The 27761-nt window shown below is 49.2% G+C and overlaps 1 protein-coding gene across 9 annotated transcripts in view; it reads left to right on the forward strand.

The window, feature by feature from the left end:
* The window catches only part of ELMO2 (engulfment and cell motility 2), a 49426-nt gene that overhangs the window by 1838 nt on the left and 19827 nt on the right, over positions 1–27761 (forward strand). For 3 of the 9 annotated variants that reach the window (XM_073326830.1, XM_073326835.1, XM_073326837.1), the window contains exons 1-9: positions 1179–1256; positions 14154–14288; positions 14416–14456; positions 14942–15014; positions 15415–15465; positions 17829–18010; positions 19916–20015; positions 24373–24524; positions 27330–27408. In XM_073326830.1, coding sequence (XP_073182931.1) covers positions 14211–14288; positions 14416–14456; positions 14942–15014; positions 15415–15465; positions 17829–18010; positions 19916–20015; positions 24373–24524; positions 27330–27408 — 756 coding nt within the window. In that variant the 5' untranslated portion in view covers positions 1179–1256; positions 14154–14210. Of the gene's footprint in view, positions 1–1178; positions 1257–3053; positions 3134–10018; positions 10042–14153; positions 14289–14415; positions 14457–14941; positions 15015–15414; positions 15466–15678; positions 16812–17828; positions 18011–18456; positions 18541–19915; positions 20016–24372; positions 24525–27329; positions 27409–27761 lie in introns of those variants that run through there. The other 6 variants (XM_073326832.2, XM_073326833.2, XM_073326831.1 and 3 more) reach the window with 6 other exon arrangements.

The following is a 27761-nucleotide window of genomic DNA, read 5'->3' on the forward strand; positions in this document are numbered from 1 at the left end:
CCCAGCAGGCTCCCTAAAAATGATTAGGGACATGGAACAGCTTCCATACGAGGAGAGATTAATAAGACTGGGACATTTCAGCTTGGAAAAGAGATGGCTGGGGGGGATATGATGGAGGTCTATAAAATCATGACTGTTGTGGAGAAAGTAAACAAGGAAGTGTTATTTACTCCTCAAACACAAAAACTTAGGGGTCACCAAATTAAATTAATAGTCAGCAGGTTTAAAACAAACAAAAGGAAGTATTTCTTCACACAATGCACAGTCAACCTGTGGAACTCTTTGCCAGAGGATGTTGTGAAGGCCAAGACTATACCAGGGTTCAAAAAAGAACTAGATAAATTCATGGAGGATAGATCCATCAATGGCTATTAGCCAGGATGGGCAGGAACAGTGTCCCTAGCCTCTGTTTGCCAGAAGCCAGGAATGGGCAACAGGAGATGGATCACTTGATGGATCACCTGGTCATTCCCTCTGGGCACCTGTCCTGGCATTGGCCCCTGTCATCAGACAGGATACTGGGCTAGATGGACCTTTGGTCTGACCCAGTCTGACCGTTCTGATGTTGTTCTGATACTGGTGGCTAAAGGGAGGCACGTAACATCACACCTCACTGAAGGTACCAGCCCCAGATCACTATGTTAGATCACAGCCTCAGAGGGTATCTGGACTCCTGGCTGTTTCTGACTACCCCACTGGCTACAGAGACAAAATCACCCAGTACCACCAACAGCTGCACGAGTCTCTGTCCCTCCCGTCAGATGCCAAATCGTCATCCATGCTTTCGCCTTAATGACTGCAATGCACCACCCTGCTTCTCTTTCTCATCCAGCCTCCCCCTCCTTCGCTCCGGCCTCGCATTCCTCTGCCCCCCGCTGCCATCCAGCCGGCTCACTTATTCCCCGCCCCGGCCTATGCACCCCCCGCTCAGCGGCGCCCCCTCCCCACCGTGCCCGCTCAGCATGCCCCATGCCCCCAGCCCGCCACCGGCCCCATCCCCGGGGGGTCAGTCACAGGCCGGGCCTTAGCCCGCGGCGGGCAACGGGGGCGGGCGGGACCCGCTTGTCAGCAGAGCGATGAACGGCTGGGTTACGAGCCTCCCCGTTCGTCTGAGTGACAGACAGGCCTCCTGTCCAATGGGAGGCACAGGGGGCTGCGTGACGAGCAGAGGCTGCAATGGGGCTGGTCGCCGCCTTGGGGGCGGGTCTGCGCGCCTGGAGGCGGGTCGCGACGGGGACTGGGAGCCGCCGGCTCGGGTGAGAGGGGGGGAGCGGGGACACTGGGGCGGGAGGGCCGTTGGGAGCGGGGGGTGGTGGCCGGGATGGGGGGCTGGTGCCTGGGCCAGCTGGGGGCCGTGGGACAGGGTGGCTGGGGGCCGGAGGCACTGCCCGGGATGGGGGATGTTGGGGGGCTGTGGGCTGGTGGGGGGGCTGGTGCCTGGGCCAGCTGGGGGCCGGAGGCACTGCCCGGGATGGGGGATGTTGGGGGGCTGGGGGCTGGTGGGGGGGCTGGTGCCTGGGCCAGCTGGGGGCCGTGGGACAGGGTGGCTGGGGGCCGGAGGCACTGCCCGGGATGGGGGATGTTGGGGGGCTGTGGGCTGGTGCCTGGGCCAGCTGGGGGCCGGAGGCACTGCCCGGGATGGGGGATGTTGGGGGGCTGGGGGCTGGTGGGGGGGCTGGTGCCTGGGTCAGCTGGGGGCCGTGGGACAGGGTGGCTGGGGGCCGGAGGCACTGCCAGGGATGGGGGATGTTGGGGGGCTGTGGGCTGGTGCCTGGGCCAGCTGGGGGCCGGAGGCACTGCCCGGGATGGGGGATGTTGGGGGGCTGGGGGCTGGTGGGGGGGCTGGTGCCTGGGTCAGCTGGGGGCCGTGGGACAGGGTGGCTGGGGGCCGGAGGCACTGCCAGGGATGGGGGATGTTGGGGGGCTGTGGGCTGGTGGGGGGGCTGGTGCCTGGGTCAGCTGGGGGCCGTGGGACAGGGTGGCTGGGGGCCGGAGGCACTGCCAGGGATGGGGGATGTTGGGGGGCTGTGGGCTGGTGGGGGGGCTGGTGTCTGGGCCAGCTGGGGGCCGTGGGACAGGGTGGCTGGGGGCCGGAGGCACTGCCAGGGATGGGGGATGTTGGGGGGCTGTGGGCTGGTGGGGGGGCTGGTGTCTGGGCCAGCTGGGGGCCGTGGGACAGGGTGGCTGGGGGCCGGAGGCACTGCCCGGGATGGGGGATGTTGGGGGGCTGTGGGCTGGTGCCTGGGCCAGCTGGGGGCCGGAGGCACTGCCCGGGATGGGGGATGTTGGGGGGCTGGTGGGGGGGCTGGTGCCTGGGTCAGCTGGGGGCCGTGGGACAGGGTGGCTGGGGGCCGGAGGCACTGCCAGGGATGGGGGATGTTGGGGGGCTGTGGGCTGGTGGGGGGGGCTGGTGTCTGGGCCAGCTGGGGGCCGTGGGACAGGGTGGCTGGGGGCCGGAGGCACTGCCCGGGATGGGGGATGTTGGGGGGCTGTGGGCTGGTGCCTGGGCCAGCTGGGGGCCGGAGGCACTGCCCGGGATGGGGGATGTTGGGGGGCTGGTGGGGGGGCTGGTGCCTGGGTCAGCTGGGGGCCGTGGGACAGGGTGGCTGGGGGCCGGAGGCACTGCCAGGGATGGGGGATGTTGGGGGGCTGTGGGCTGGTGGGGGGGGCTGGTGTCTGGGCCAGCTGGGGGCCGTGGGACAGGGTGGCTGGGGGCCGGAGGCACTGCCCAGGATGGGGGATGTTGGGGGGCTGTGGGCTGGTGGGGGGGCTGGTGCCTGGGTCAGCTGGGGGCCGTGGGACAGGGTGGCTGGGGGCCGGAGGCACTGCCCGGGATGGGGGATGTTGGGGGGCTGGTGCTGCGGTTGGGGGCCGGTGCCTGGGCTGGTGCCGGGGTTGGGGGCTGGTGGGGGGCTGGTGCCTGGGCCAGCTGGGGGTTGTGGGACAGGGTGGCTGGGGGCGGGAGGCAGTGCCCGGGATAGGGGGTGGGGGTGTCTATTTTGTTTATAGCAAAGTGCCTCAGCACAGGGAGCCTGCTGGGTTTAACCAGCTACCATGAGGGGAGCTGGGTACTTCAAGGCAGCTGCAAGACGGAAACTGGGGCCTGGGGGCCTTGCGGAAGGCTGGGTGCCAGGTGGGTTGAGGGAGCCCCAGCATCGGTGTGGGCATTGCTTGTGGCAGTGTTCACTCAGTGCTGCCTGGACCTTGCTGGCTGAGCTTGCCTCTATGCAGTGCCAGAGAATAACCCTTTGGGCCCCACCTTGCCCTGTGCTGGGTCTGTGCTTTCCTTGGTGTTAGTAACCTTAAGTGTAGCACTGTCCAACCCCATGGATCACAAACCAGAAATGGATCCACATGTGGGGGAGGGCATGGTACCAGTTTCACAGCACCACTCATCAAAACTTTACAAGGAATTGGGTTGATGTGTGTGTGTGTAGCTAGAAAGTAGTTACTGAAGTTAGGATTGGGACAGGACACCAGAGCTTTGGTCTTTTCTCTCTAAGAATGCACTCACGGCACCTCTTGAGTGGACCAGAGGGAAGATAGCTCCCACCAGCACCACCACTTCCTGCCACGTCTAGATGTTTCTTGGAGATCTCTCATCAAAATACCAAACAAGCCGAATCCTATTTATCTTGTAAGATCCAATGTGATCACAGCCTGCAGTGGTGTGGCTGGAATTCTTATCTCACAATGAGCCTGAGTTTGTCCTACCTGACATATGCTTTTCCAGGTTTTCTTGCACGTGTGCGCACACACTCTGCACCATCCTTAGTTTCTTTTGCAAATTGCCTCATTGTGTGGTTCAGTTATTTGGTATTGTTTCTTCCTTTGGCTTTAGAACAGCCATTCTGTCAATTCTTTGCCAATTCTAAGCTGTGTATCCTATTGAGAAAGTGCTTGAGAGAGTTCAGAGCTCCTGCATGCCAGCCTGGGCCTGCTTGATTTATGTGGAAAGCTCCAACAGAGCTATTGAAAACCACATAATACAGAATCTGCACTGCTAGAAGTTTATCATGCACCATTGATAACAATTGCTGTTAGTAAGATCTCTGAGCAGCATTGGACACAGTGACCCATGACATTCTCTTCTTTAGACAGAAGTCAATTCTTGGTCCTTCAGGCTGTCCCTGGCTTGATCTGAATCTTTGTTGTCTAAATGTTTCCTGTTCTTTCACAAAGTCATTGGAGCTCAGAATCTGCTTTATTCTGTGGTGGTGTCTCTCAGGCACCTGTTTCAGATTCTCACTTGGGGTTGTGTTGACATGTTCCTGCTTAATCCCCATTATATGGAAATATGCAAGCTACCTTTCTATAAATATGCAGACAATATTCAGTTATACATCACCTCACAGTCAGATTATCAAGATACACATCTGTCTTTGTCTTGTAGTTTGTGTAGCATTAAGCAATTGTTGGTGCATAATTTTATTAAAGCCATCCAGAGTAAACCCAATGTTTTGCTGATAGTGTCCAAGTCTTTGCAGGGAGTCACTTTGGTAATCTCATTTGATAATGCCATTATGACTCCATTTTAAAGTTTTAAAAGTCTGGAGCACCAGATTTATCCATGGGCCTAAATATCGCGTTTTACCATTTGAGGAATACTTGCAGGCTGTGACTGCTGCTCAGGGCAAATGAACTACTGTTGTTAAACGCTCTTTGATTATCTTGATTAGATTTGATATTTTTGTTTTCTGGGACTGCAGCCTATCCCCTGTCACCTCAGCATACACATGGCACAGGTCACACACATTATCCCAACTGTACAGTCCTGAGTCTGACTTCTTGTTAATTTGCAAATACATTTAAAATTCTTCTTTTGACAGTTCAGCTCCCTGGAGAAGCAGCTTCAGTCTAGTTGGTCAGTATTAATTTGTTCTGAGCATTAACCTGCCTTCTCAATCAGCAGAGTATTTAGACTGCTTTTGAGGTGGATGATAGCTATATCCCTTGCCTGTGGAGTATGCTTCCGGCTAAAAATCCACAGTTCTTTTAAATATGGCGATTGATTAAGTAGATTTGGTACCGTACATCATTATTGTGCATCCCTGAAGCTGTACTATGCACAACACTTGCTCAGAGAAGTTTTTGGGAGGCAGCTTTTTAAGATGAATTTTGTACCAAACTCCAGGTTCTGCTGACTCATCCTACAGCATTTCTCTCCTTGCCCATCTGTCTGGTTTGTATTGTTCTCTTTCTTTTTCTAACTCTCCTCCCTTTTTATCTGTGACTAGGTATCTACATCTTTCGTATGAAGTATTTTCTATCCAATCATCTTGCAAGAGGCAGGTTAAAACAAATACATCCGAGTATAGACTTATTATAGTCAAGTGTCATTTGAGAAAGATGTCCAGTGCAAACTTCTGGCAGTTATAATACGCAGCCTCTCTGAGAAAGTTATAAGGGTGCTAGGAGGTAGAGGGACGCAGAGGAAGCTAAGTCTAGGACATGTATGAGATGAGTTCTCTAGAGAAGAGGTAAGTTTCTCTTTGTTTCTTTCTGGATTGAGGTGAGGGAGAAGATATGGGATACTGGAAAAAAGCCCTAAGGTGGGACTGTAGTGCAGCATAGGCTTTCTTCAGCTACTTTGTTTTTCCCTGCCCCTACTCTGGACAAGAGAACAATCTGCCATGAGTTTCCCTACTAGACATGTCCTCACCCCTTTGTTGTGGGGAGCTTGTTGGCTGTTGGTAGTGCCAACTGGGGACTTTCTGAGAATCTCCTAGTAAGTTATACCGCATCCAAGGATTTTCAGAAGCTGGAGCTATTCATTGTTTAGGGGTTTCAGCCATGCAGTTTATTTTCTTGTGTTGCTCTTTTCTTCCTCTTCATTTTTATTCTGTGTGCAACACATTCAGCTCTCTCTTCATAAAGCAAAGGAAATGGAGCTTTTGAATAGGAGAATTAATTCTATTTGGAGTGTAGCAGTCTTCTAGATTTGCTCCTTCCCAGAGCAGAAGCTTTTTGAACAGAGTATTGTGAGCTTCTCTGCTGATTGCCTCTCCACTTTAGCCTCCCCTTCCCTCACTGCTTTATTTGAAGACATTTCTCCAGTGAGGTACCTGCACATAGTAAATTGATCTTTAATTAGTTTTGACGAGGCTCTTATCTCCACACAAGAAATTTGTAAATCATCGTGCAGTCGCGGAGTGCGTTGTAAGAGACTGCTAACTGTCTGATAGTAATAATCACACATGCTGCTTTCCAAGAGTTTCAAAACTGAGATCTTACTAGGTATAGCTGAACTTCCCCTAACTCTGCAAAATTTCATTCCAATTTAAAATACACCATCTCTCACCTGTGGGGTTGGTTTTTGTTAAGCCATATAGTGAAGCCTGTTTGGAAGACCACCTGCATTAAGCAATCCCTGTATTTAGGTGTTGATCCAAAGTATTGCCAGTATATTGAGCTTTGTTTCTCCTGCGTTAGAAAGCTTCTTCTGCTGCATCGTTGGTTTTTGTGGATCTCTTGAGTGATGTGTCTGTGTAGCATGTTGTTATACCTGTACAAACCTTCCACTGACTATTTCATAAACTGCTGGGATTCTTCTCATGCTCCATGTCTGGTCATTTCACCTTTGATGCTTGTCTGTCTTCCTTGGGTGTCCCTGTACAGTCTGCAGCGGGACTGTTCAAAGGCTTTGAATAAGTTGAATCCACTATATACACAACTGTACATAAGGAGTCGTGTTCCTGAGCTTTGTTTTAGTTTTGTACATGTGTCTCTTATAAAAGGGGAAATAGTTTAATATAATTTCTGCTGATGTATTTTTAAAGTGCGGATTTACTGAAAGCATCCTTAGCCCAAAATGCAGATATGGCTCAGCTGTCTCTGGGAGCTCTGCAGTGACCTCTGTAGTGCTGCCTAATTGTAGAGCATGATCTATTTATAACCCTGAGAATTTCCCCTTCCTGTTGAATCGTTTCATCTTAATCTGCACTTCCACTTCCAGAATGACCCACATTCCTCACAGGACGAGAAAAGGGGCCAGAGACTTATAGGAAACCCCAACCTGGGCACCTCACAGTCTTACCCAGAATTTTGCTCCACAGCTCTTGCACATAATAAATTCTGTTTCTCTCTACATCCCAGTATGAGTTTCTTCCCTCACAGCCTGTGAATCCTGGAGATGCCATCTTTCCGTGGCAACTGGTAACGAGGTCCCAAACACAGGATTGTGATTTCCCTGCAAGGAATGGCAGAAGAGGAAGGAGGAATATTATTCAAACACAAATCTCTTTTCCAGCTATAGTGAAACCAGGAGATGTGGGGAGGTGGCTAGAAATATTAGGAAAGTCAGTTCCCTACAAATTCCAGCTCTTTTCAGCTTGTCTTCTGTTTGTCCTTCTCTCTTGTATTCATATAAGCATGTTTCATGGTCAGGATACATTCCAGTTAAATTAATTGCAGATATAATAGTTATAGGACTTGCATGCTACAGATTTAGACAGTTGAGGAAACCTTCCTTGAACCTGCTCTACCTCTCTTGCTGTGCATTTAATACTGGCCCAAGTTGGTCAAAGTGGGGTTGGTCTGGTTGTTTGTTTATGGGAGCAGTAGTTATTTGTTCAGGGAGCCCAGGCTGAGGTCTGCAACAGGCCCCAGGCCTAACCCTAGCCCAGGAATCCCTGCGCTTAGTAACCCTGACTCTAGCCAGGAGAGTCCTACCCTCAGTAACCCTAACACTAGACTGGGGGAACCCAATGGGCCTCAGGTGTTTTTTAGCACTCGCTTCCTATGACTAGGATTTCCCAGACTTCTGGGGCCTGGTTAGGTATTGATTGGAGAGCAGGAAATAAGGATCCCATGTCAGTTGTGGGAAGTTTTCATCCCTGCCTATCACTGACCTTTGTGGATGAGAACCTGCATGTTAGGTCCCACAGGCTTGGAGTTGTTCTGGAAACCATGTATTATCTCTGGGGACCTGTGGGGTGGTGCTGCTCCTTGTACCCTAATCACAGTAAATGTAGATAAAGGCTAAGTTGATAATTTGCTCTTGTGTCTGACTCTGGCTGCTGCTGCATTGTGACTCTCTGACAGATGAGGCTTCTTGAAGCTGTTCGGAGACACAAGAAGTGAGGCTGAGACTCTGTCTTGATGGGTTCTAAGCAGGATGAGGAGAGCTCTGTAATGGATTTCTCTGGTTGGAGGTGCAGAGTTCCCCCGCCTCAGCAGGTTTTCTTGGGTCTATATTTCATTCCTCACCCTTACTATCATTGCAGTTTACTAGACTTTAAGGGAATCCAGTATTCAAGGCATCAGCCCCTTGTTACAGTGGTCAGGAAGGGCACTCCCCTTATGTGTAGCACTTGCTCATGGAATAGATTTCCTTCTTCCTCTGAAATAACCAAGATTAAAATGTCTGACAGAGGGCTTAAGGCTGAATGCAGTGTGGATCTGGACATTCAGCTGTCACACTTTAGAGAGACGCTCATTTTTGGTAGTTTTGAGTTGGGCACTGGGCACTTTAGCATCCTCCTGCCATTAGGAATTTGGTCCTGAGTTCTGGAATCTGTTTCACTGTCAGGAAATGAGACTTGTGAGCAGAGCACTTTTCTCAGTGTGTCTGTATTGCCAAAACACCGGTAATTGTGATTAACACACTGTAAACTATGCACAGAGTTTGCACCAGTTAATTTTCAGTATTCCCAGCCCTCTCTATTGGTCACAAGAAATCAGCTTATGCAAGGGACTGAAACTTCATGCTTTGTTAGGGAAGAAGGGGCAGTCCCACTGTCCCAGGGATCTTAAGGGTGTGCACCTTCATTCTTCTGTGTGCTATTAGCTGTCTGGTCATCCCTTGTTCAGGGTGCCCACATGGAAATGCCCGGATCTGTGCTGGGTTCTCTGGCTAACAATAACAGCGTTTCTTTCTGAGCCTCTGCTTCAGGAGAGGCTTTTGCATTGAGAGGAGCAGGACAGATGGGACCATAAAGGTGCCAGTAGCAGCCTATTTCAGAGTAACAGCCGTGTTAGTCTGTATTCGCAAAAAGAAAAGGAGTACTTGTGGCACCTTAGAGACTAACCAATTTATTTGAGCATGAGCTTTCGTGAGCTACAGCTCACTTCATCGGATGCATACCGTGGAAACTGCAGCAGACTTTATATACACACAGAGAATATGAAACAATACCTCCTCCCACCCCACTGTCCTGCTGGTAATAGCTTATCTAAAGTGATCATCAAGTTGGGCCATTTCCAGCACAAATCCAGGTTTTCTCACCCTCCACCCCCCCACACAAATTCACTCTCCTGCTGGTGATAGCCCATCCAAAGTGACAACTCTCTACACAATGTGCATGATAATCACATAATACACATAGCAGCCTAATTACTCAGGAGAAAGGCTGGAGACCATTTGGCTAGGCAGAGTTGTTATGGATACTACCCTCAACAGCCTCAGAACTGGTTATGTAGCTTCCTTCCCAGCCAGCCTGGGCTGTCTTCTCTCAGATATGCCTGGGCCTGAAGCATCATTATTCTGTTGCTCTCAAAAGGCAAGTGATATGTCGGTATTTCCTGCATGCCCTGGTATGTCCCAGCCATGGAACAATGTGCATCCCTGCTTCTGGCAAGGTTCATGGTCCCTAAATTCTCTGACCTACCCAGCTCAGATAAAAAGATCCTGCTGACGGAGCAGGGCTCAGCCTGCAGACTGCTCTGAGCTTGTGACACCAGAAGCATGTCAGAGCTCCCTCTGGGACATATTTTCACAATGTTAAAATGATGTTGTGAACAGCAGAGACCCAAGCTGAAGTGGTAGGAAGGAGCCGGGTGTTTGCCTTCTCCAGTGAGAGACAGGGAAGGGTTAAGACAAAACCCTACCATAAATGGGAGAACATTAACACACAGGCAGTGGCAGCCCATGGCAACAGGACAGTGGTGTGCTGAGGCGGCATCTTAAGCAGAGAGTGAGAGGGGGGTGCTTTTATCCAGCGTTCTCTCTCTCTCTCTCTCTCTCTCTCTCTCTCTCTGAACTGGTCCATGGCTGTGGTCTGCACTGGGCTTTTCTAAATGCTTCTCTAATTGAATTCTCAGGTGAGTTTTAATTCCTTCCGGTGATTCCACAGGAAGGTCTAAAAGAGGGGACTGTGGCGAGGTGAGGATATCTTGCTTGGTGTCCTGTCCTGTCCTGCAGGGACATCCAGTTCTGTTTGTTATCCCAATGAGGGAGGTCGAGTCCTGATCCAAAGGGAGTCTTGGAAAAGGATATGGCTCCCTCCAGTGGCCCCAGCTGTGTTGCCTCCAGCATTAGGGGATGAAATAGCAGACATTGTTCTTGTGCTGGAGAGAATGGACCTGGCAACTTTTATCTACAGTGCATGGAATTGGGATAGGCATTCCAGCTGCTTTCTTGTCATGTCTGAATGGCCTGGTTCCATCTAGCTGGGCATGTGACTCCTGTTGAGGTTTTGTTTCCCATTCACTGTGGTGCTGTGCTATCTCTGCACTTATGATCAGTTCCTTCTCAAAGGATAGATGCTCAGGCCGGCATTCCTGTGGAAAGTGGAAGATGTTCTGTGTGTATCTTTGAGATTAAATCAAGTGCTGTGCCTGTTTAATATCAGATCTCTCCTTTGCGGAGAGGATTACACTCCAGGAGCCCTGAGAAATCCTTCCTGGGTATGTGACGGGTGTACCAGCGTCTCTGAAAGCCGTGCTGGCGCTCGTGCTGCACCTGCCCTTTGAAGACCTCTTAGTTCCCTTGCAACTTTCCACTGAGCCCTCATGATGTTTTTTTCTTGATGTATTAGCAGAGCCCTCTGCTTCTGAAGGTGTTTTCCAGATTATGCTGTTCAATTTGCATGGCAATCATGCGAGGTTCCTCCGTTTGTGGAGATCTCACTGATTCAGTCCATGCTCCACTCCCATCAGAGCAGCTGTTATGTGTGGGTTGTACTTGTGAATGGCAGGGTTTAGCAATGCACTCTGCACCCAGAATATCCTGTTTCCATGAGCACTTGTTCCCCTTCCATTGGAGACACTAACTGGGAAAGCAAATGCCAATCAGCATTAATTGTTGGAATACCTATAGCTGGGCCTTTTCCTGCCTAGGCCCAGTTCCGGCTAGCAGAGCAGATGTTGCCTTTTCTGTTCCACTAGTGTTGCTATAGGATCTGAGATTGTACATCTCTTATTGCAGAGGGTTGAAGGCTTGAAGACTGGTAGAGTTGGGTTTTGCAAGGAGCTGATGTAACCAGAAAATGGCATGACCAGGTCACAAGTGCGTCATCATAATAGGCACTTTTCTGCATCAGTTGTTTTCTTCCTCTCTGTGTCACTAGTCATTCACTCACAGAATCCCACTGACTCCTAGGTTTTTGGGAGCAGACGCTGGAAATAGAGGGAGAGGCCCGGAGGTGCAGGGCTGGTCGTTCGTTGCTACAAGGAAATGCAGCAGAGCAGGCAAACCTCTGCTGCAAAGGCTGCCAGCATCTCTTCAACACTCCCAGTCTACATGTCCTGGCCTCCACTTCTTTAAGAGATCAAGGAAATCATCCTCATGCATTCATCGTAAGGCTGTGTTCCAGTTCTGCAGGTGGCTGTGACATTGCCTCTCAGTCTAAGAGTGGCAGTGGGCTGCCCCCAGGTTCTGGCTCCATGGAGAAATCACTTTGTACTCCAGATGCTTTTTACCCATCTCCTGCTAGGTCTTGCCTGAGGGGGAGAGACCTCTGTGCTGGGGACTGATTTTGCAGGCAGCACCTTGTCTTTCCCTTTGGGGAGAGGCTGTTTTTTCTATGACAGTTCAGATCTCACATAGGCTGTTTGAAATCTCCCAGCCTGAGAGCGAATGGTGGTGCTGGGGCCCACATTACATGTGGTTAGTGACCACAGCCCTGTGGGAGGGAGACAGGCAGCCTCCAGCCTGCAAAAGCAACTGTATTACAAACTGAAAAGAGAGGAACCAAGCAATAGCATTTCACTGAATTGCAGCCTGCCACTGATAGAGCACAGACTTGCATGCCAGTCTTGCATGCCACAGGGGATTGAACCCTAGACACCATGCGACATTCAGACCTGGGCAGGTCCTGGGCTGTCCTGGGTCAGAGCCTGACACCCTGGCAGCTGCTGGGTGTAACCGTAGCTCTGGCGGAAGCTCACAGTTCAGCTGTATCTGTGCCTGGCATGGTGATGAAGCACAGCCACACTAAGGGTGTGGGGTGGAGATGTTGCTGTGGCTCTGTCTAGGAACCTGCTTATGTGCCTGGTGTGGGTCAAGAAGTTGACCGTTAGTCTCTTTCCCTGACAGGCTGGTGGTTATTAATGTCGTTGAAGCATTTAATCTTTTTCAAAGTTCCCATGTCCCCAGAGCAGTGGGTGCAGCTTGCAGCTGCTCGGAGTGGGAACGGGCCTAATGCTCAGTCTGCACTTTCCCCCCTTCACCCGCTCTTTCGCTGCACACTGATGACAATTAGGCTCTGTAAGCTCCTTATTTCTCTTGCACCGTGACCCAAATACAGACTGGGAGCCTGTGGTAGGAGTTAGCAGAGGGTTTTGTTGTGCTGATTATCCTGACCTAAGTGTCATAGCTCTGCAGAAATAGTGACAGCAAGTCCCTAACCTCTGTTACCCAGGCTGCTTGGGCAGAGCAAGGCCAGGGGGCTCGCTGCTGAGACCTGCAACTCCCCAACCCTGCTCTTTTCTCGGCATGAAGCTGTAGCCTGGTAACAAGTTATTTTCTCACCTGGTTTCTGAAAATCATTTCTCTCCTGGGCACCAGCCCTGGCTGCACAGTTGTGACTGGTCTGTTTGTGTTGAACTACCTAGCCACGGGGGCAAGCAGGGAGTGGGCTAGGGAACCTCCAGTGCTGCGCAGACAGGATTGGGTTGACATAGCTATTCATCTTTGCAGGAGGGCCCAGGGCAAGTGTCTGAGTCATATCCAGCTGTCATTTTCTTTGCTATACTGAGTGGTTTGTCTCCATCCAGCTCTTAGTGGACTATGTGTCCAGTACACAACCACCACCACAATTAGCAGTGCTCGGCCTCTTCAACAGCCAAGGACTTAATGGGTCACAGAGACTCAACTTGCCTCTGGGGCCATTCCAGTGAAAACTGAGATGTACTTGTGGGTGTAGAATCTTGCCCTGCTGTGACCTGTTATACCTGCCCTCTCGCTCTCTGGGGCTGTTCTTCTGGCTCCTTCAGCTGAATTAAATATACTTGGAAATGTACAAGAGAGAAATCTTGACAATCCTATATGAGCATCTTGAGAGTCATTGAAAAGGAGATAAAATTGGTGCAGCAGGCCTTTGTGCACCAGGGGCCAATGCCTGTTGCTAAGGCATAAAATCTCATAATGTACAATACCATACTCTGTAAAATGGTACCCCTGACTTCCAGCTGGGGGAACACTTGAGGAGTCTTGTCCTAGCTCAACGCATTTACAGACTCAGGCTATGTCTACACTACGTCATTTACAGCTGCGCCACTGTAGAGCTTCTGGTGAAGACGCTCTAAGTTGACTGGAGAGAGCTCCCCTGTTGGCTTAATAATTCCTGCCTCCACGAGAGAGAGTAGCTATGTCAGTGGGAGAAGCTCTCCCGTTGGCATAGCGCTGTCTACACTGGCACTTAGGTTGGTGTAATTTATGTTGCTCAGGAGTATAATTTATGTCGCACACACCCCTGAGAGACATAAATTATACTGAAGTAATTTGTAGTGTAGGCAGCCTCTGCCTTTAAAGTATGAATGCTGAGCTTGTTATGATTCTGAATCCATGTGACCAAAATATTAAGACTGCAATGGTATTTGCACAGGAGTTGGGGGTCCCTCATTCCTTGGGGGAGTATGTGCAACACCTTTCTGATCTCTGCCATGGTACTTACTGAATGTCCATGCCCTGCAATGTTCTGTGTTCATTTCGTGAAAGCCCCTGGTAGGATGGACCATATGGGACCCTTCACTCTCACTGTCAGCCAGAGGGGTAGTCTGAGGTCCTGTAGGAGATGGGGTAGAACAATTGTCACATAGGGCAACACTGGTGGGTTTGCTCCAGAGAGTGCCTGGATGTGTCCTATCCAAAGGCCGGACGCTGCTTCACACAAGATGGTCCTCCTGCAGGTGCTCAGGTGCTGTGGGGATGGGTGCAATATAGGAACCCAAATGGATCCAAAAGAGCTGCTCACCATCTCCCCTTTCCACAGGTTTGGGGGTGGATGCTGTCTCCCCCATCTCAGAAGGAACTGGAGTAGTCTGGAGCCATGCCACCACCCATGGACATTGTGAAAGTGGCTGTTGAATGGCCTGGAGCCAATGCCCAGCTGCTTGAAATAGACCAGGTGAGAGCTGGGTGCAGGAGAGGAACTTGGAGCATGGTGCTGAAACATGGGGAAACAGAATCAGGAAGCTTCCCTTGTGGCTGGGAGAAAGGGTCACTGCTGAGCACTCTCTCTCTTTCTGTTCTAGAAAAGGCCCCTGGCGTCCATTATCAAGGAGGTCTGTGATGGGTGAGTCTGGCTTTCTGGAGGCCCTGCTGCAGCAGAGCAGTCACCCTGCTGGGCCTGGCCTTTCACATATCCTACCAGATGTGCTGTTGGCACAGTGTGGACTGCCTCCCTCCAGGCTTCCCAACCTGGACATGGGGCAGGCCCAGGGCTCTAGCTGGGAGCGTGAACTCCTGGGTAACGGGATCCCCTGCTGTGTATGTTCCCTGATACTCAGGGCTCCTGAGGCTTGGCCTGGCCTCCTCTAAGGTTTCTGCAGTCCAGGCCTTCACAGAGTTTCTCTCAGCTCCTGGTTTTATTCAGGCTGAGATCCCACCTTCTCCCTCCTCTTCAGAAACCACAATCTTCTCACTGGGGCTTCTCTCCAAATCTCCATTTTTTTCCACTTGGAGCAAGCCACCCCTAGTCTAAGTCCTAGCCCTGGACATGGGTGGTGGCCTGTTAGAAGGAAGAGACAGGGCCTTATGTGTCATCTTCCCCCCTGCCAGGTGGTCGCTGCCAAACCCTGAATACTATACCCTGCGATATGCAGATGGGCCCCAGCTGTACATCACAGAACAGGTCAGTATGGGGGGATGGTGTGATGGTCCCCAGGGAAGGGGTTTGAAGGAGTCTCTACGTTGGCCAGCAATGAGCTGCAGCTGTCCCCATTACTGGGAGAGGTTTTGCCCCATTCCCCTCTATGGCCACTAAACATGGAAACTTACATTAACCAGTGCAGTCCCAACCCTTCTTCCCCTTTCCCCTACACCTGCTTGGGCACAGTTGTCCCATGGCCCAACTTCCCCTTCCTCCCCACAACTCACTTTCGAGCACAGGGACCTTATGGTCCAACATAACTCCTTTTCCTCCATGTGTATGTGGCTGCATACACACATGCATAGATGCACAGGTCCATGGCCAACTGCATTTCACCATCACCACCTCATGCTGCTCAGATGTTTCTCTTTTCTCTTTGCAGACTCGCTGTGACATTAAAAATGGGACCATCCTGCAGCTGGCTGTCTCCCCGGTATATGCCTTCCTTCAGTTGTTTCTCTGCCATAAGCTCATTCCAGCCACTCAGCACCCTGCTCCTCCTCCCGGGACTGAGCCTACTCCTGCTGCTTGGTGGACTAAACTGAAAGATGGTGCCCCCTATGAAGAGCAGTTTAGCCCCAAGCAGGAAGAGCCAGCTTTACTGATTTACTTACAAGAGAAAAATAAATAGTTTGAGTGACTTGACCCATTGCATTGCATCCCTCGTGAGGTGATGTAACCCCACAATTTCACCCAATTAGCTCCTCCTGCCTCCACACTTCTCTTGTTGCATCTTGTTTTAAATTAGAGTTTAAGTTCCTTGGAGCAAGGCCTGCGTCTTCCTGAGTGCACAGCACGCAGCGCAATAGGGCCCAATCCTGAATGGATGCTGGAGACTACCACAATCATAACAGTAAAAATAAATACATTTTAAAAAACAGCTTACACAGGGGTCGCTTGTTCACCTCTGAAATGCAGCCACCTGTGGGATGGGAGATGGCAGCTGTTTTTTAACCACACAGCAAAGTAGCATACCAGTTTTGTGTGAGAAGTGGAGAAGAGTTCTATCTCTTTCCAGTATGAGGACAGATGGAAAGAGGAAAAAGTGTTGGATGCATTAAAAAGCTTTAGAGAGATTTTTCTTTGGAACTAAAAGGTCTTTTGGGGCCTCATATTTCTTATGGTTCCCACTTTCAATGTCTGTACAGTAACTCCTCATTTAACGTCCTCCCGCTTAACATTGTTTCCAGGTTATATTGCTACTCCATTAGGGAACATGCTCGTTTAAAGTTGTGCAATGCTCCCTTATAATGTTGTTTGGCTGCCTGTTCTGACCACTGCTTATAAGATTCTGTGGAAGAGCAGCAACTTTACAAGGGAGCATTGCACAAGTTTCTCTTCTCCACCTCCTCCCCCTCCCTCCCAGCGCTTCCCCCGCTGCCAAACAGCTGTTTGGCAGTGCTTAGGACTTTCTGGGAGGGAGGGAACGGGGAAGCTGCCCTCCCTCCCCCCGCCAGGCAGAGCCACCCGGAACCTAGGGGCTGCAGGGCCGTGGGCTAAGGGGGCCCCGGGGCCCTGGCCTGCAGCTCTAAAGCCCCTTTCGGAATGCGGCACTGCGAGCATGGGCTGGAGGACTCAGGAGGAGCAGGGGAAGCCGTGCAGCCAGCTGGCCGAAGAGAAGCAGTGGTTTCGCAGCCCCTAAAGCCCCTGCATTCCGGGTGGTCCTGCCTGGCTGGTGGGGGGGTGGGGAAGCAGCTCCCAGAATCGTGGCCATGGGGGTGATGCCGCGCTGCGTGGAGCCATCTGCACACCCCCTGCACCAAACAGGAGCTGCCCCAGGTAAGTGCTCTGCACCTCCTGCCTGCCCCAGCCCTGAGCCTTCTCCCACACCCTAACTCTCTCCCAGACCCTGCACCCCCAGCCCCAGGAGGAGAATGGAGAGAAAAAGAATGAAAAATGGGGGAGGGAGGGAAGATAAGAGAGAATGCTCCCCCACGGGAGGAGCGGAGGGGGAGCGGGCAAAAATGAAGCTGAGCACAGGGTCCCACTAAGTCTAAATCCGCCACTGGAGGGAGGGAGAGGAGTGAGGAAGCACCGCGTCTGCACTCCTCCTCCTCCATCCCAGAAAGTCCTAAGTGCTGCCAAACAGCTGTTTGGTGGCAGGGAAGCGCTGGGAGCAAGGGGGAGGAGCGGGGATGCGGTGTGCTCCGGGGAGGAGGTGGAGTCGGGGTGGGGAAAGGTGGGCCTGGAGTGGGGCAGGGACGGGAAGAAGCAGGCCTGGAGCATCCCCCAGCAAAGTCAGCACCTGTTCTTCTGGGGGGAAGCTACTGCTGTGCAAGGTACTTCCTAGCATCCTTGCCTGCCTCATTGTCTGCAGCAGGCTGTGCCTGTGTGGGATAAGCCAGGGGCACCTCCCCGCCACAGTACAGTACTGTACAGTATATAGTGCCTTTTGTCTGCCCAAAACAATTTCCTTGGCGTCACCCCCTGCATTTACATTAAATCTTACGGGAAAATTGGATTTGTTTAACATTGTTTCACTTAAAGTTGCATTTTTCAGGAACATAACTACAATGTTAAGTGAGGGGTCACTGTACCTACTGGAGTGGGATTGGATGATTTATCCAGCATTAGAAACGAACACTTGACCCACCTGCCAGTTGGCTGTAGTTACAGCTGAGAGCAGCATTCCTGATCCCAACGCAATCTGCCTAGACAACTAGTTTTCTGTTCTGCCAGTTCCGGTAACCCTTTGGCCTTGCTGTTTTCCTTCTGCCCATTGCTGCATCCCTGGCAGAGGCTCAGGAAGTGTCAGCAGACCCATAAGTAACTGGCAAGATCTTGCCTGTCTCCCAGTCCAGGGCAGCACGACAGCTGATGGAGAGGACCCAGTCACACAGCATGGAGGCCCGACTGGATGCCATGAAGGAACTGGCTAAACTGTCTGCAGATGTGACCTTTGCCACAGAGTTCATCAATATGGAGGGCATCACAGTGCTGACACGGCTGGTGGAAAGTGGCACCAAACTTCTGTCCCAGTAAGTATTTCTGGACTCTTGGAGCAGGGACTGGTGGGGGTGAAGAGGCTGGGGGTGAAGCAGCAACTGTCTTGGTTCCAGCAGGGATTAGGATTTTTCTAAAACATTTGTTGGCTGTTACAATGTTAAACTCAGGGTTTTATGTCAGGTATATCTGGCAACTACCAATATAACAATCACCATGAAAAACATTTATTAAACACACAGAAAAGAGGAGAAACTGTTACAATTGTTGAAACTTAAAATATCAGGGGGGAAACTTAATTTTAACAGTCACCGTCATTCCCTTCCACTTTAGTTATCGAGTCTTTTAGAACTCTTGCTCCTACATCTTTAGATGGATTTAAAATATGGTGTTAAATGTTCTTGCTGGGGAAAAGTCAGCAGTATATGGTCTTGAGTTGTTGAAATTGGATCTCATTCCTTTTAAGACGAAACAAGACAATCTGGCGCAAAATGGAAAAGACAGGAATAGCAAAAAAATAAGACAGAGTGTTTTGTCTTGAAGTTTGACTGCTCAGAAATTACAGGTACAGTGAGCACATGCCCCCATTAACCACTCAAAAGCCTGGCAGACTTTTTCCAGAGTTTATTGGCATAGTTTATAACTGCTTCTCAGGGTACAGCCGTATTGCAAAAGGTGGAATTGTTGTGGCTGACTATGCCAGACTCTTATTAGGCAGATGGCAGGAAGAGATATATGGGAAAGAGGGGAAATATGGTGGGAGAGGTAAAATGACGCACTAGGAGGAGGTGATAGCAGGAACTTCAGGTCCAAGTCTAGCTGTTGATCAGGATTCAGCTCAGCCCAATAGGGTGATGTTTTTTGGTTCCCATTGCCACCCCCTGCCTCTGATCTTGTCAGGATATCTTTTACCATCAGGACAATGAAAGCCCAGGGGTGTGATGGTTGATTCCTGGGCCGCAACAGGTGGAGAGGAGTGATGTGTGGTGGCAAAAGCAGCACTCATGATGGTGCCGCTCAGTCCCTCTTCTTTCTGCCAGCTGTCCAGGTCTCAAGTGTAGCAAGTTGCCAAGTAACCCCCAGCAAAGCAGTGCACATAGAGGGGTAGTAACCCCGTCCCATCCACAGTTATTAAAACACACATCCAGTGATTCCATATATGACCATTTCCAGACACCCTTAGCTTGGTGTCAGCCTGTGACCTCCCCAAGAGTCTTGGAGACCCTGAATCCCAGCTCTTTGTGTTAAACTGATACAAACTGAATGTGTTTGATTTCCAGCTTCTGCTTTTTTATATACAGTTTTTATAACAGATCAAGCTAAACTTTTGTTGCCTTCCACCTGCTATAAATGACTTAGGATACAGATGTCTGCGCAGCTGATCTTGGGGTCTAGGGATCCTGTCCAAGGTAGAACAGCTTGTCAGGTTGTATTGGAGAGATGAGAAGCCTTACTCTTGTATTTGTCCTGTTGTGTCTTGCTGGAGCAGCTTAGTCAGGGTGCCTCTTTAAGGAGAAATGTGGGACTCAGTCAGTGCAGAGAGGGCTATTTACAGGGACATGGATGGTGTGTGTCACTTAATACTAATAATGCTTAGCGTGCAAAGCACTTCACATGAGAGACCTGATCGCTTGAGCCGGTCTGGGAGCACTGCAGAAACCAGTCCAGTGTCCTAGGGATAACTCTGTACCTTGACACACAGGAGACCTAGCTGTGAGAGCTGGGGCTCAGAGCATTGCAGAGGCAGGGCAGTGGAATATCTTGCCTCTTAGTAATGAACCCCATGGCCAGTTAAGGGGCTGTGTTGAGCAGATGCTTTGGCTGGAAGACTGGGGGCGGGGTGAATCCTGTGAAGCCACAGCATTTGCTGAGTGACTTGTGTCTTCTGCCCAGGCTGGTTTCTGTGTCTCCTGCAATCACACTCCCCTTCCTCCTCTCAGTTACAGCGAGATGCTGGCGTTCACACTGACTGCCTTCCTGGAGCTCATGGACCATGGCATCGTCTCCTGGGACATGGTCTCAATAACCTTCATCAAACAGGTGTGGCTCGAGGAGAAGGGGGGAGGGGATGCTGAGTGAAGCAGCAGAGGTGTGGCATAAAGGGGAGGGGAGTTGCATATGGCAGTGGGAGGAGTGAAAAGGGGAACATGTGGTGTGGCACACACATGACATAGGAGGAGGGGGAGAATGGGGCAGGTGCGCCATGAGCAGGGCGGAGATGCGGCGTGGCCTGTGGGGAGAACAGGACATGATACGGTGGGGGAAGTGGGTGTAGTGTGGCATGGGGCAGGGAAGGGACTTGATGTGGAGGAAGGCCTGGCATAGAGTGGTGAAGTAGGGCACGTGATGGACACATATGGTGCAGGTATGGCGTGGAAGGAGTGGGAAAGTAACAGCTTAACTCCAAACATTTCCCCAGTGGATTTTCTGCTGGAGGCTTGTCTCTGTGGCAGTTTGTGTGTGGAGTTAGCAGCGGAGGTGGAAGGGTTTCCTGCTGCCTATTCACACCCCACCTGCAGCTCTAGCAGAGCCCACCCCCCGCAGCGTCACTGGTGCTAGCAGAGAGTGTCACAAACCCTCTGCTGACCTGAATTCTGGTTGGGTTCCACTCTGTTCAGGAAATGGGTCTCTGTTCATGGTGGTTCCTGTAGATGCATGTTTGGTGATTGCAGCTCCAGTCTCCTGCTCAGCTGCGCAGACAGGACACAGCAGCAACCACCATTGTTATAGATGCCTGGGTTCTGCTTCTATCTGAGCTCTAAGCCCTGCTACACTAGATCACTTTTGGAGGCAGGGCTGGGATCAGAGTGGTGGGCAGGCACAGGGGCCAGGGATCAGATTATAGCCTGTGTATTCTATGGCCATGGACTCATCCACAGAATTGTGCTCCAGAATCTCAGCTTTTATTTAAAAATAAAACTGAGTTTCTAGCCCTTGTTGTTGCAGAGAAAACATGACTCTAGTGTATGTACTGCAATGCTGTCTTTCTGAGTCTGGGGACAGTCTGAAACAATAACTCCATAAGACAGAAGACCAGAGGAACCACCAAAGTGGGTCAGATGAATGGTCCATCTAGCCCAGTATCCTGTCTTCCGACAGTGGCCAGTGCTTTAACAGGAATGAACAGACCAGGGCAATTTATCGAGTGATCCATCCCCTGTGTCCAGTCCCAGCATCTGGCAGTCCGAGGCTTAGGGACATCCAGAGCATGGGATTGCATCCCTGACAATCTTGGCTAATAGCCATTGGTGGACCTATCCTCCTTGAATGTATCTAATTCCTTTTTGAACCCAGTTATATTTTGGTCTTCTCAACTTCCCGACAATGAGTTCCACAGGTTAACTGTGCATTGTGTGAAGAGATACTCCTTTTGTTGGTTTTAAACCTGTTATGTATTAATTTCTTTGACCCCTGGTTTTTGTTCTATGTGAAGAGGTAAATAACACTTCCCTAATCACTTTCTTCACACCAGCCATGATGTTATCGACCTCTGTCCTATCCCCCCTCGGTCATCTCTTTTCCAAGCTGAATAGTCGCAGTCTTTTTAATCTCTGCTCATATTGAAGCTGTTCCATCCCCTAGTCATTGTTGCTGCCCTTCTCGGTACCTTTTCCAATTCTAATAGATCTTTTTTGAGATGGGGCAACCAGAATGGCACTCAGTATTCAAGGTGTGGGCCTACCATGGATTTATATAGTGGCATTATTATATTTTCTGTTTTATTATCTGTCCTCCATTTTGTTAGCTTTTTTGATTGCCTCTGCACAGTGAGAAGATGTTTTCAGAGAATTATGCACAATGCCTTGAAGATCTCATTCTTGAGTGGTAACAGCTAATTTGACCCCATTGTTTTGTACGTATAGTTGGGATTTCCAGTGTGCACTACTTTGCATTTATCAACACTGAATTTCATCTTCCATTTTGTTGCCTGGTCACCCAGTTTTGTGAGATCCCTTTGTAACTCTTCACAGTCTTCTTTAGAATAATTTTGTCATCTGCAAAGTTTGCCACTTCACTTTTCACCCCCTTTTCCAGCTCATTTAGGAACATGTTGAACAGCACAGGTCCCAGTACAGATTCGTGGGGGACCCTGCTATGTACCTCTGTCCATTCTGAAAACTGACAATTTAGGACCTTCCCTCTTATCCCATGGCTGCTTACTTTGCTTAAGAGCCTTTGGTGAGGGACCTTGTCAAAGGCTTCTGAAAGCCTGTATCTACTGGATCACCCTTGTCCATGTTTGCTGACTCCCTCAAAGAATTCTAATAGATTGGTGAGCCATGATTTCCCCTTACAAAAGCCATATTGATTCCTCCGCAACAAATCATGTTAATCTGTATGTCTGATAATTCTGTTCTTTACTGTAGTTTCAACCAGTTTGCCTAGTACTGAAGTTAGGTTTACCGGCCTCTAATTGCTGTAATTGAATATGGAGCTTTTAAAAAAAATTGGGATCACATTGGCTATCCTCCAGTCATCCATCCAGTCAGTACAAAAGCTGATTTAAGGGATAGATTACATACCACAGTTAGTAGTTCTGCAGTTTCTACTCCCGGGAAAATTCTGTGCCAAAAAAATAAAAATTCTGCACACAATATTTTAAAATTCTGCAAATTTTATTTATCAAAATAACACTAGATAATCACTCCAGTTTCAATTATTTTGGTAATTTATTTCAAAATACCTGTCAGCAAGTATGTCTGTAACAATACAGAGAAACACAAAAATTCCCCCAGGAGCAAAGAATTAAAGAAAACCCTATGACAACCCAGTTCCTATTTCTCTGCCCCACCCCCCGCCACCCCAGCTGGAGGGGCCAGACACCCACAACTCGTCCCCCCGAGTTCAGCCGTGGGGGGCCCCCCCAGCCAATAAAGTTGAACCCCTTACTCTGCCAGAACTCGGCCATGGGGGCCCCCCAGCCTAGATACATGCCCCCCCCCGTCCCCGAGAGCCCAGCCATGGCCACTTCCCTCCAGGAGCCCAGCCATGCTCCCCAACCCCCCAGCACAGCCTCCCTACCAGCCAGGGATCCAGAGGGAGAAACAGCCTGCTGCTTAGTCCCCGGCTTGTGTGGAGTTTTCTGCTCTCTCATTCCCTCATGCGGAGAACTGCAGCTTCCAGGCAGGAACCCTCTAGCTCTCCCCCCACCCAATGCAGTGTCTTCTGTGTGTGTGAGCTGAGCAGGGCTTTGCCAGCTCCAGCAGCACCTAGTGGTGGCCAGCAGCACTGCAGCCCATGTCTGTGGGGGAAAGGAAATTATGCACAAAAAAACAATTTCTGTAAAATTCTGCATTGCGCAGTGGTGCAGAATTCCTCCAGGAGTAAATAATTTCATATTTAAGTTCCTTCAGATCAGTTGGTGAATACCATCTTATCCTGGTGATTTATTATTGTTTAATTTATCAATTTGTTCCAAAACCTCCCCTGACACCTCAATCTGGGACAGTTCCTCAGATTTGTCACCTAAAAAGAATGTCTCAGGTGTGGGAATCTCCCTCAAATTCTCTGCAGTGAAGATTGTTTCAAAGAATTCATTTAGCTTCTGTACAACGGCCTTGTCTTCCTTGAGTGCTCCTTTAGTACCTTGATCATCCAGTGGCCCCACTGATTGTTTGGCAGGCTTCCTGCTTCTGAGATATTTAAAAAAATTTTGCAGTTAGTTTTTGGGGTGTTTGGTAGTTGGGCCAAAATAGAATCTGAAGGCTGCCTAATTATACTTTTCCACTTGACTTACCAGAATGTGAACCATAGGTGTGGTCTGGCCCATTTTAAAAGTCAGCATTAATTGTGTCACTATTCACTATTCTAGCAGAAACAACCAGCTTATATGTGTCTCCCACAATCCCAAACTGCTCCTATGCTTCCCTGGGTGCCTAGATCTCCAGCTTCTGCAGTGTAGTTATTGGTTCTTGATACAAAATCCTGCAGCATGCTGCAAATAAGGATTGTAGGGATGTCAGAATCTCTTATGACTATGTGGCAGGTGCAACATGAGGCATGAGTGAGACAGCCTTATGCTAAGGAAGGTTACAGACCATCTTACTCCATAAAAGCAGGAGATGCCCAGGCCACAGCCTCTCAGAGTTGGGGTAGTGTCCTTCTCACAGTTGCAGAAGCTGGACCTTCTGGGATTGTGGTGCATGTCACATGCTCCACATGGAGTGGGTTTCTCCTGCTCTGATGCAGCTTCCAGGAACAGTGTGACTCTTGCAGGCAGCTGGATGCAAGGTGAGGTGGTGCTGATTTTAAGAGTATGATGCAGTTGCTACACTTCCTCTTGGTGTTCTGAGGCCTGCCTCCTCTGCCTGCCTGTGTCAAAGCACTTTGGTATTTGGTTTGTCACACAGCCTCTGTGGTGGGCATCTTGCTGAGGTGCTGATTTCTCTGGATTTAGATTGCAGGATATGTGAGTCAGCCCATGGTGGACGTCTCTATTCTTCAGCGATCCCTGGCCATCCTAGAGAGCATGGTGCTGAACAGCCAGACTCTGTACCAGAAGATAGCGGAGGAGATCACTGTGGGGCAGCTCATCTCTCACCTCCAGGTGTGAGTATCCAACAACCCAGACTGGAGAGATCTAAAACTAAACTGAGATTTGTAAAACTTTTTTAGATTATCATTTTAGATTAAAATTCATAACAATGCTGTTTTAAATGGCATTACTGGTAGGGTGTCTTATCTGAACTTTACAAATCTGCGAAAGGCAAAGAACAAGAAATTGGAAAATTATGGCACTAATCTTGGAAATACTTTAGAAATTGAGTAATTTCCCTCATGTGAATAGTCTCACTGATTTCAGTGGGATTAATCATGTGCTTAATATGCACGTGCAGAAGAGTTGGCAGGATTGGGGCCTAAAACTGTATTGTTAGTCAAAACTTTTATTTTATAAATCCAAATAGCACTGTAAAGCAAAATTACTTCAGTGTTACCAATGAACAGTTGTTTAGTATTTCAGTACATTAACAAAGTTAAAACTTGTGAATTCTGTGTATACAATCTCACAAACATTGATATTAACATGAATATTTCATAATGCAACACATTCAACATTCATTACAATCCATGATCAAAAATCACAGGCCAGTTACCAAGGAGTCCTAATATTTGCATTCCCTGAGAATCCCCTCTGTGCTTTCAGAATTGCTTGAGAAGGACAATCAGCTTAAGGTCTGACAAGTGCACGGCTACCTTCCTTGTTTGTGTTTGGCTGCTGCAAGGTGGTTGTTGCAAAATTGTTTAATCCCATCAAGCCCAGTCCTGCAGCTGGATCCACGTGAGCTGAGAACCATAGGAGTCAGTGCAGGTCCATGCATGTGCTTTGCTAAGATGTAGATTTTTTTGCCCCTGCCTCCTTTCCTGTCAAAGCACAGCCATTTAGCAGGTAATGGTCCATCAGCCTTGTTCACACCTGGCTGAGGCATCAGTTTGCCCTTTGTCTCTGAGGAACTGGTTGGCCATTTCCCAGACTTCTCTGGGAAACATATTTTTAGTCAAGATCTCAGCTTTTGTTTATAACTTTACATATTGCACTACTACATGCATTTTGCCATGATATTGATAAGCAAATTATGATTTTAAATACCTCAAAAGGCATACCATGTACAAACATTTTTACAATAGTGTGTAGGGTGTGAACACAGGCATGTATTCTATCACAGTTGCCCACATCCCAGGTAAGTGCCCAGTCACTGGGTGCTAAACGTTTTATAAGGAGGGCATCACCACTACATTTTTCAGGAAATAAATGGTTTGCTCGAAATATTTTGCTGAGCTCTAGTTGCAGATATAGCACTGGGTATTTGCTTATTGAGTTTATGTTTGAGTTTGTGATGTTCTCTCAAAAAAATATACTAATGAAGATCAGAGATGCTTCATTTCAGGGCTGAAGCTTCTTAAGAAAAAAAACCTCTAGGTAAACCTGAAATGCCACAAACTGTTAGGAAACTAATTATAAACAAGTACAAAACCTCATTATTAATAATGTAAGACTATAAAATGAGGAGAAAGTAAAGAACTAACAACATGTAAATAAAATATCTCATTTTAAATTTTTTAATTAAATTTTTAAAAATCTAAAACTTTTTAATCGTGATTTTTATTCACTTCCCACTAGGGAGCCAGCTGCTGCTCCTGTCTCGTTTGCTTCATGTCTTCACTCTTTATTTTTCTGTGTTCAACTCTGTGCCACACATAGGGCCAGCTACCATGCCCTCTCCAGCTCCTCCTCCCCGACCTGAGCGACCCATGACAACCTCTCCCCTTGGTCAGCCTTTCCCATGGAGCCTCCTTGTCCTCCTCATAAAAAGTCTAGGCTCATGAGTCAGGGCCTGTAATTTTACAGCCCCCACCTACCACAGCCCAGAGGTTGAGGCTCTGGCCCCTGTGTCCCGAGAGCTGCATTCAGGATAAATGTTCAGAATAAAGAAAAGGAGTACTTGTGGCACCTTAGAGACTAACAAATTTATTTGAGTATAAGCTTTCGTGAGCTACAGCTCACTTCATCAGGTGCATGTAGTGGAAAATACAGTGGGGAGATTTTATATACACAGAGAACATGAAACAGTGGGTGTTACCATACACACTGTAACGAAAGTGATCAGGTACGGTGAGCTATTACGAGCAGGAGAGAAAAAAACCCTTTTGTAGTGATAATCAAGGTGGGCCATTTCCAGCAGTTGACAAGAACGTGTCCGGAACAGTAAGGGGGGAAAATAAACATGGGGAAATAGTTTTACTTTGTGTAATGACACATCCACTTCCAGTCTTTATTCAAGTTTAATGTAATGGTGTCCAGTTTGCAAATTAATTCCAATTCAACAGTCTCTTGTTGGAGTCTGTTTTTGAAGTTTTTTTGTTGAAGAATTACGACTTAGGTCTGTAATCAAGTGACCAGAGAGACTGAAGTGTTCTCCGACGGCTGCTACTCTAAAACTTGTTCAGAATGTGGATGCTGCTTCTGGCAGTTGCTGCAGTTTGAGTTTCTGCTGGTAGAGACTGAGGCCAAAGGTTGTTGGGCTTGAGAATGGTTTGTAAACTCTTTGATACAGTGTCTGTCATGTGAGCCAGAAGAAATAGCGTAAACCATGTTTGGAAGCATTTGTCATAGTGTATTTTCCCCTGACTACAGCAGTTTTTACCTGTCAGTTCAGTGGTGTTCTGAGCAAAGCTAGATGACATGGTGGTAAAAATAGTTGGGTCCTGTCTGAGGAGCTGCACCAGTGCAGATCCTGCCTCCAGATATCCTTGAATAGATGGGGTGAAGTGACAGCCTGTAATATTCCCTCCCTGTTCTGCAAACACTCGCTGCTTCTTTCATCTCCAGTTCTCCGTGTGTCTCTGTCCCTGCAGCTCAAACCAGGAGATTCAGACGTATGCCATTGCCCTGATCAATGCCCTCTTCCTGAAGGCGCCTGAGGACAAGAGACAGGTCTGTGACCTTCTTTCTGTAGCCAAAACCCCTGGCCTGATTAATGGCTGACTGCTCGTTTGGCACCTGCAGCATCTGTCTAAGCAGAATGGGGCCCAGACTCAGACAAGCTCTTTCTATTGCTGTGGGACTCTCTTGCAGTGGTTCAGCATGGGGGGAAATGCAGCAATCTCAACAGAGATATTGACTGGTGCAGAGGGCTATTGGTGTGGGGGATGTCCAGCAGGAAAATGGGGTGTTGCTGGGGAAGAAGCATAGAGCGATTGTATGTAGCGCATGGACACCCTTTGGAGAAACTGAGTCCTGTGGGTATGTCACGTGGGAGTGCAGCACAGGGTGGGGCGGTTAGGAGC

The sequence above is a fragment of the Lepidochelys kempii genome, chromosome 13 (assembly GCF_965140285.1).
Source record: "Lepidochelys kempii isolate rLepKem1 chromosome 13, rLepKem1.hap1, whole genome shotgun sequence".
Lineage (NCBI taxonomy): Eukaryota > Metazoa > Chordata > Testudines > Cheloniidae > Lepidochelys > Lepidochelys kempii.